Genomic DNA, 9,528 nt, shown 5'->3' with positions numbered 1-9,528 from the left:
GTATATATTATAATGTAATGTACATAATATATTATGTATACAATATTACATATTATGTATAATATACAATATTATGTATAATATTGATGTATATAAATATTTATATAATATATAAATATATAATTTTCAATTTGTATATTTTAATTTATATTAATATAATATATATATATATATATATATAATATACATAATTGAAATATACATATTAAATATGTATTTTGGAGTTGTTTTTGATATAATGTTTGGATATGATATTTTTGAAATTATTTTTTAAATACACATTTACTGTAGCATTTGGAATGTGAAAAACAGTTTTTCAAAAATAGAGGCAAAAATAAGGAATCCAAACGGACCCATAATATACACACATCAATATATAAAAAAACACACAAAATTTTTTTAATTTCCTTTTCCCCACATTGTTCTTCCATCCCTTTCCCCAACCTCAACCCATTGTACTTTATCTTTTTTTTCCTCTCCTCCTCCCTTCCGCCTTCTCTTCTCCTTCTCTCTTCCTCTCCTCCTTTTCTTCCTTTCCTCCCCTTTCCTCTCCCCTGCCAGAAGAACCAACAGCCATGGAATTTTTTTTATTTGCTTTTTTCTCTCCCTTTTCTCCCTCTCCCTTCCCCTCTCCTCCCTTTTCCCCTTCCCCTCTCCCTCCCCCGCCACCCTTACCCTTCCCTGGCGACGATCTGATCACGCGACCAGATCGGGTAGAAGGGGAGGAAAGGGGAGGGGAAGAAAGAAAAAAAAAAGAGGGGAGGACTAGATCGGGCAAAGGGGGAGGGGGAGGGGAGGGGAGGAGAGGGGGAAGGGAAAAAGAAGAAGGCCAACACCAGAATCAGCGCCAGAAGAGGTGATCGGTGCGGGAATTGACAGCGGAGGTGGTGGCCGATGACAAAAATGATGATGGATTGAGATGGGGAGGAAGAAGAAGAAAAGAGAAAGAAAATTTTTTTGTGTATTAAATATTTTAAAATGTGTAAGTTAACCAAAAATCAATTATAGTAAAATTTATTATAAATACTTAAAAAATTCACCATCCAAACAAACCCTTAATTAAAATATACCCCCCCCCCCCCCCCCTCCCCAACCCCGGGGAAATGAAAAAAATGGATAAAAAAAAAGGAGGTCTCAGATCTCTCTCCATTTTTCCTCAATTAATTCAACGCATTCTCAGGCGGACCCACTTGGGGTGAAAAAACCACCACTAACAGTAGTGACTCTGGACTTTACGCTTTCCCTCGTCCCACGGCTGGCTGACTACTCATGCTTAGGAGTACTGCATATTAGTGTTAGTGTGTGTGTGCCTGTGGGGGGGAGTTGGGGGGGAAGACGCGGTGCAGTTGAAGTAGGTTTCTATTCTTTTTCTGCTAATAATGTATAATTAGGGCTTAATAAAATAATACTCCCTATGCTTAATACAAAGCAGATCAAGCTAACAAATTAAACCCCTGCCCCACCGCACCCAACATCCTAGGGGTGCGAGAGCTTGAGAGAATGGATTCCAAAACGACGACGACGACCCTGTACGGAGACGGTGATAGTGAGAGAGGCGCCGGCGGAAAGCTTAGAAAACCGTCCACGAGGAAGCCCCACCCCACTCCCTATGCTCGTCCTCCTACGAATCAGCTGCGCCCCAGCCGCGCCGCCGCCGGAGGATGGTTTTCCAAGATCGTCGACCCTGCCTACCGCCTTGTAGCTGACGGCGCCACCAAATTATTGCCTTCCTTCTTCTCCAAAACCCCCGCCGCACTTCCTCCCCCTTCTGAAAATCCAGGTAAGCAACTCCGGGGGTTGTTTTCATGATCTTCCTGCCAGTCAAATTGTTAAATGATTAGCGTAATGTTGGATACATGAAACACGAACTACTCTCGGAGCATTAGTAATTTTCTCCTCCTTAATCTGCTTCTTGCTCTTAGAATCTTTACAATGTCGATAAGTTATTGAAAATGTCTCAAGATTAATGACAACAACTCCAGTATCCAATAGACCGCAAAAGGAGGAGGGTTTTTGGGAGGTAACTAAGTTTAACGATTGTCACCAGAGAGTGAGGTATATACCAGGTATTTATCAGGGTAGATGTGGTCACTGCAAATTGTATTGTAAAGAACTCAATGAAAGAAGAGATGAGTATAGAGGTGATAACCGTCAATTTGTGATCAAGTCTCTTAGGATCGAGTCTGGCTGCCAGATTGCGTCAGGTGTTTGAAAGATTTCCAAAGCTTTTCATAAGCTCTTCAACCACAATCTTCTCCTGTCATCCATACATTAGATAATGCGTAGAGCTGTTAACCTTGTGTATCAAATAGAGAATGGGTTAGAGAGTTGCTGGAATTAGGAGCTCTAAGTACTAATAAGTTTAAGTTAGAACCACAGATTAGAACCACGCATCGATGAAAACATGAGGCCTTCCTAATTTGATTCGACTCAGAACTGAAGGCAGATTTGCCGTCAGGAGTTATTTTCTCATTTGAACTCAGGGTGAAATAATGCACCAGACTAGTCGGTAAGTATTACCAAATTTGAAAATGAAAATAATGCACCAGACTTGTCAGTAAGTATTATCAAATTTGAAAATGAAAATAATGCACCAGACTAGTCAGTAAGTATTATCAAATTTGAAAATGAAGGGGCTTGTAGGGTGTTAAGTGTGACTGCTTGGTCATTTTTCATTTGACTCACTTCTGTCCTTTATTCTTGAAACTATTGAATATTGACAACGCATGGACATTTGGGGGGCAGCAGAAGAGAATGTAGAGAAGCTTTAAACTTTAACTGAACTCTCCATACGTGAGAGCAATTCTGGAGCCTACTGTACATAAAATATCAGATTTGTCCCTTTTCATTGTGTGTAATTTCATCATCATGGAATCATTTTTATTTTCTACATTATTTTCCTGTAATTTTTTTCCTAAAATAAACATTTGATTGGGAGCTTTGTACTGTATTCTCCCTCAGTTGAGATTTCATTTTGTAAACTTGGTAAGCATTGTTGTTGACAGATATCTTGGACGGGGTTGTAGCAACTATTGCTGAAGCCAATGAAAAATACACTGTGAGTGCCAGTTTGTTGCCTGCCTTTATATTTAAGTGGGTCCTTTTTTGGTTTCTTTCTTTTCTTGGTTGATGATAGGTGGAACCAGGCAACAATTTTTTCACAAAAACAAACCTAAGCCGACAGGAAGGACTTGGTGTCCACTGAGACCATGCATCAAAGGGTGCTTATTTCAGGATATTCTTCTTCTTCTTCTTCTTCTTTATAATCTGGTTGCTTTGGTGTGTTCATTATCCTATGTTCAATGTAATTGTGAGAAAGGAAGTGTTTTGGAATCATGCAACGAGAAAATGAGAAAAGATTGACAAATCATATTAACTTTGAGAAGATAAACATTGTCATAGTTGAAGACTGTCTTGATGATATAGTTTGTGTTGGTTTTGCCTCTGAAACCTTTCGATTTAAAATTGATCACTTTAGTGGTTGTTACTCCTGCTATTATGGTATGTGGTTCTAATAGTGATATAGAAGTGGTTAAACTACTATCACTGCTGCTTTATTGGTACAGTGAAACTGTCCAAGTGCATTGAATGAGAAATAATGTTGTAGCTTCATCTTTACATACTCCCATTTTGAACTTTTGGAATCATTTTGATGTAGAATGATGTACCCCAGTCTAATGAAAGACCTGGTCCAAGTGAAGTAGCTGCAAATGGCTTAAAGAGAAATTGTCAGAGTGACATGTTTGGACAAAATAAACCAAAGAGCTGTGACAATGATTCTCAAATTTCCAAAATTGAGCAGCTCATAAAAGGGAAAACTTTTTCTAGGTACGTTGGTGTCTTTTTTGTGTTTATCTCCAGTCTTTTTTGTGTTTATCTCCAGTTATTTTTGTTCCCTTCATTATGTTTTGTTCTCCTAGCTCTTCCCTTAATGCACCATTATGGTAGCCTTACATGAAATATTTTCCTTCTGAATTTGGCTGCTTTTTGAAAGTAACAATATTAAAATGTTGAATTTGCTTGCAAGTGAACATTGAAGAAGATTTTATTTGAAAAGGTAGAAACTTATGGTAAAGAATATTGGGAGAAATATTTACTACATATGTTGTTCTTTCCAACTGTCAGCTCATTGAGGAAATTGCAGGGAAAACCTTGCTTATGAGCCTACTTAAAATTGTTTATGTCTTTAGAGTCTTCATTTGATTTCTATTTCTTCCAGTACAAAAAGTTGCAACAAATGGCTTAGTAAGCAATGAGCTTGTCCTATCTTGCTTTCCAAGTAAGCCTTCCGTCATTGTCCATGAAGCATCCTGTGGATCATTCTTCAGTATTTGATGTATGCAGACATTATAGTGAATATGTATTTAGTTTGAAACAGCATGAGTTCTAAATAATTTAAGGGCCTAGCTTCATATTTTAGATGTTTGCTGATGATGAAGAAATTTTGTTGATATCTCTGAGTCATCATTGTAGATGCAAAAACTCTTCCAGTCCCATCCATCTTTCATATTTCACTTTTGTGGGAGCTGTTAAATTTTTTGCAGATGCTCTGCTGGTTACATGTCTATCTATAAAGTCAAGTATATATGCATCATCACAAGCATAGTTTGTCACTAGTTGTGGTTAAACCATCTGTATAACTACTCTTCAATCCATGTAGAGATGAGATCAACCGATTGATGGAGATAATAAGCTCTAAGGCCGGTGATGTTTCAGATGTGGAGAGGGAAGAAAAGAACAAAATCCTGGCCATTGCAGGACGTAGTGAAGGAGGTTTGCTGGGCCCATTTCCAAAGATGTCAGATGAACGAGATCAGGGGGATATGAAGACAGCTATCGTAAGAACTGCGACAGTTTCCCCGCAGCCGAGTGTGAGTATAATGACTCTTTCACTAGTCCTATTTGCAGCATGTTCTTGTTGGTAAATAACATGTTTTAGGATTAAAATTTCTGTTGCAGACTGAGCTTCTAGTTATTGTAATGGAGTTGGCAAATGCATGAGCCTGCAAAAGTTTCAATAGTCTACAGCTTTACTATCATCTTCTTATTTTCAATATTACAATATTTGCTGAATTGTTCCAAATGAATTCTGTAGGTGCAAGATGAAATTAGCGCATCACCTATAGATATTGCTAGAGCTTATATGGGAAGTCGACTATCAGAACAGGGTGGTGTTCCTTATAGTGTTTCTTCAAAAGGTGAAACAGCTCGTCAGATTGGTGATGAATTTGCATCAAAGCACTTTATTTCTTCATCTTCTCCTTGGTTATCAACTTGTTGGCCAGGTGCCATGGCACAGGAAAAACATCTTTATACAACACCAAATCACAGAGGAAGGCATGGACTGCATGATGTTCCTAGAACCCCATATTCTAGAACTATTTATTCAAAGTCCAGGGCCAAGGTATATGTGAGTTCATTAAAGTTTTGAACTGATGTAACTTTTCATTTTTCACTCGAAATGATTGCTTTTATTTTCTCTTTTATGTTGTCAGCTGACTCAGTCACAAGCTGATAGCAGGTACCTAAACACTTCACCAATCTCCACGAAGCAATCTCAAATGCCGTTCTTTGGACAGGTATAACTCATTAGTGGGTTATTATTGTTGCATCACACATTGTGATCTTTTTCTTCTGTAAAATTCATCTTTCTCTATAGCGACCTATGGTCAACTCTGCAAGAGATGCTTGTAGAGTCAGTGGTGGTCTATCCTATCTGAAACGTCAGATATTGATTGAGCTCTTTTTTGATGAGTCGTATAGAAGTAGATTTAGTATCCAAGCTGCAATCCTTCTATCGACTATCATGACTCAAATTGCTGTAGCATTCTTTTATGTATATATAGAGTAGTTTGTTTTACGGTTATTTTTTTTCCGTTTTTAAGGTAAAATCAAGACATGATGTGCTTGATAGTGGCTATGGATCAGTTGGACCAGTCCGTCACATGCGAAATAAACTTGCTTCAGAAGCCAGACCAAGAGGGTCTATTCTTTTTAAGCCTTCTAAAGATGCTCCTTCACCAATTCAACAGCCCATTGCCTTTCAAGGCCTCCTGCCTGATTTACAGAAGAATCTGGAACCTGGTGAAGCTAGTACTTCAAGACAACAGCAAGGCAACCATGCGGGAAAGGGTGTTGGGAATAACACCCATGTGAACCCATCATGCAGTCAGGCAGTAAAAAGAATATTGGAACAGCTTGATAGTCGCAAGCCCACACCTCAAGAGAAGGCAGCAGAGATACGGCTAGCTACTGCATGGAAGAGATCTCCTCCTGGGGCTTCCCATGCTACGCTGAAGGAAAATATCAGCTTCTCAAATCCCAAAGAATTTGGTTCTTTAAAGCAAACTGATTTGCCTGATCCGAAACTTATTTCTGAAGGAAATAAACTTGGAGGCAATTCAAAGAATCAAGTAGAATCCCAGGAGAGAAGTAAAGAAGCTAAAGATGCTATAGTCGCAAGTAGTCAGCCTCCTGGCATAAACGATGGTGATGCTACAGTGCAAAGTGATACCAACAGTGGGTCCTTGTTTTCTTTGAAGAGTACTTCTTCTCAACTAAAAAGTTTCCAGGAGGTATGTAATTCTTTGTGATCATGTTACGCTTGTGTGGTTGCTTTTCATGGTTCATCAGGTTATTCTTTTGCAGTTCGTATTGAGCTAGATGGATCTCACACTGTGACTTCGTAATCTTAAAATCTCATGATAATGTATGTCTGAGTTTGACCTGGCATTTATATCATGAAAGATTTGGATAAAACATATTGTGAATAGTAATAGATCACATGTTGGACTAGTGTGCCGGTTAGTTTTAAGCTTGAAAGAGAGAGACTAAACATGCGAGGCCATTACATTAATTCTTGAAGTAGTTTGTTGATTGGTAGTGTCATTTGAAGGGAACGGAGGGTAGAGTTGCCATAGTGATGTGGTGGCCTTCTGACCAGTTGAATCTGGTTACATGGAGAAACAGGATCCATGCTTGCCGAATTGATTCGGTATGACTATTGTTGAATATTCTGTTGAATCAAACTCTTAATGTCTTTATGGCAGAGGTCGAGTCTACAAAACCCTTCCCAGCATCAGAGTAATGGGAAGCATGTCACAACGTCACAGAGTGAATCCGGCCTTGAGCCATCAAAGAAGCCACCACCACACTCATCTGGGACAAGGCCGACTTTGCCACAAATTTCTGTTGGGAGGCACGATCTGAGTCGTGCCGTGTCATCTGATAATGGCTCTGCATTTGCCTTCCCTGTATCCGCCTCGTCCAGTATATTGTCAGAGCCACCAACACCCTCCGTCATGCCATTCTCTTTGATTGAGGTGGTATCTCAGCCAAATGAATTGCCTGCAGTTCCTGCTTACAGTTTTGGCACTAAGAGGTCAACTCCAGCGCTTGTGTTTTCATTCCCATTCCCCTCGACAAGTAGTGCCTCTGCTCAAGTTGATGCAGACGATCTTAAGTTCAGCTTCGGATCCGACAAGAAGACTAGGCTGTCCTTCGGTTCGTTAGGGAAAGATGCTATCTGCTACTAAGATGGCGATATATCCATAGTAAGAGTTCCTCTTTCGTTATTGGGACGATGCTGATTTCTTTTCTTCTAAATATTGAGTCACATTATAAATGTTACCTCTCAAATGCGCTCAATTTTAGGAATTAGTTAAACTAATTTTCCAAAAGAAAAAAAAAGGGGCACTGGTTTGATTAATATATCGAAATTGATGGGTTATCTGTTTTGAATTTAATGTGCCCTTTTTATCTACAAATTAATGAATAATGAATTTAATCGATTTTTTTTTTTTAAAAAAAAAAATCAGTTACAAAAATAACGTCAACAGAAATTGACTCTCTTCGTTTATAGCATAAGGAACAAGGAGAACAGCCTGTTCGAAGAAACGTGTAAGATACATATGGTCCAAATGTATTTGGTGGAAAATGCATCCTTTACATAGGCGACAGGTGGATCAGCACATAAGTGTTGTAATTTTTCTTGACGGTCGAGTAAATGAGCGTTTAGGATTGATCAGCCAAACCCCCAATTTGTAACGACAATGAAAAAGAACTTTCCTAACCTTTGATCTCAAATCAGAGTCTTGGCCGATGCCTTTAGTCGGATTATGATAATGATGATCATTACTAGTATTTTGGTAATGTACGAGAACATTAAAATATATTTTGATTTTTTTTTTAATAATTTGGGGGGGGGGGGGGGGGGGGGGGGGGGGGGGGGGGGGGGAGAGAGCGGGATGGATCGGATATGCGGATTAGTCATCCAGCTACTGATGCCGTTTGAGGCAAGTGGATCGTGCACGCGTCTATTTGAGTCCCATGGCAACGAACGTCCCATGTGTCCTTAGAGGCCCAAAGTGTGGCATCTCCCACGATCCATGTCCGCCTGGAGGACAAAATAGACTTTTGGATTTAGCAGCCAGCCGGTACCTTCCCTGACACGACCGACGGGCAGATCTTTTTCTCAGATATTTTTTTTTTTTTTAACGCGCACTGTACAACTACATCCATTCATCATTATCCGCCTACCTCCTTCTTCTTCTTCAAGCATCTTGTACACCTTTCAACATCGAGTTAGACAAATTATTTCGGCATTCGAAGCCTCAAATTAATATTATGGCTTCATTCTTTCTTTTCTTTTTGTTTTGCAATGGTCAGTTAACTGTTCTCAACGTCTCATTTTAAGCGATCATCCGACTATGGAAATTGAGATGGTAGCAAGTGTTAACTCTATGCGGCTCCATAGGAAATAACACGATCGAGATCAATTAAATTATTTAATGTCATTTAATCCTACTCTGATCCATGAACTGCATAGAACTCAATTAATTAACATCCAAACAGTTAGGGGATTAGCGGAACCGAAAGTCTTCATTAATCAGGAGAGATTATGATGAAAACGAGAGACAATTTACATTATGCTGGTTCAAAGGCAAGCCGCCTATATATCTGTTGGCTTTCACATGGAAAGATGCAATGGAGGATCAAAGAACAATACTAGAAGAACATATGCCATTTTTTTTTATTTCCATATCCATAATCCATGGCGTCAAGAGTAAGCGACAGCAACACGTTCCTCAATACCCTCCCTAACAACCCCCCCCCCCCCCCCCCACACACACACACACACAAAAACAACAAAAAAAAAAAAAAAAAATTTTTTTTATTTGTTCCTGCATTACTACTATATATATTTTGTTAAAACCAGCTGAATCACACGAACACCCCCCCCCCCCCCAAAAAAAAAAAAAAAAAAAAAGAAGAAGAAGATGAGGTTTGACTTAATTAAAACCGACTCAGACAGTCTCACATGATCAAAGGAACTCTCTCTGATAAAGTGTGCTGCTACTACAGTATCAGAGCGTAGCTGCTAGAAAGTTGTTGAATGAATGAGTCTCGCTTACACTAAACTCTGCTGCACAGTATAGTAGCCTGTGGATGTTGGCATAAGTTTCATTTCGGATGGAGACGGCTGCTCCTATATAGGCCTCATGAAAGGAAGAATATCATCCAGTAACC

At 39.2% G+C, this 9,528-nt stretch overlaps 1 protein-coding gene across 4 annotated transcripts; it reads left to right on the top strand.

Annotated features, from left to right (window-relative positions):
• Positions 1-1,246: 1,246 nt before the first annotated feature.
• On the top strand, positions 1,247-7,638 carry LOC113691942 (nuclear pore complex protein NUP1). 4 transcript variants are annotated; one of them, XM_027210271.2, is made up of 9 exons: positions 1,298-1,780; positions 3,006-3,058; positions 3,659-3,828; positions 4,661-4,871; positions 5,096-5,198; positions 5,286-5,404; positions 5,496-5,579; positions 5,886-6,575; positions 7,050-7,638. In XM_027210271.2, the coding sequence occupies exons 1-9, from the start codon at positions 1,501-1,503 to the stop codon at positions 7,533-7,535; spliced, it is 2,196 nt and encodes a 731-aa protein (XP_027066072.1). In that variant the 5' UTR covers positions 1,298-1,500; the 3' UTR covers positions 7,536-7,638. The 4 variants fall into 4 exon arrangements, with proteins under 4 accessions (XP_027066071.1, XP_027066072.1, XP_027066074.1 ...); XM_027210273.2 differs by having other exon boundaries at positions 1,319-1,780; positions 3,006-3,221; XM_027210270.2 differs by having other exon boundaries at positions 1,247-1,780; positions 5,096-5,404.
• The last annotated feature ends 1,890 nt before the right edge of the window (positions 7,639-9,528 follow it).

Source organism: Coffea arabica, chromosome 6c, assembly GCF_036785885.1.
Source record: "Coffea arabica cultivar ET-39 chromosome 6c, Coffea Arabica ET-39 HiFi, whole genome shotgun sequence".
Lineage (NCBI taxonomy): Eukaryota > Viridiplantae > Streptophyta > Magnoliopsida > Gentianales > Rubiaceae > Coffea > Coffea arabica.
This window is presented reverse-complemented; position numbering and strand designations above follow the sequence as displayed.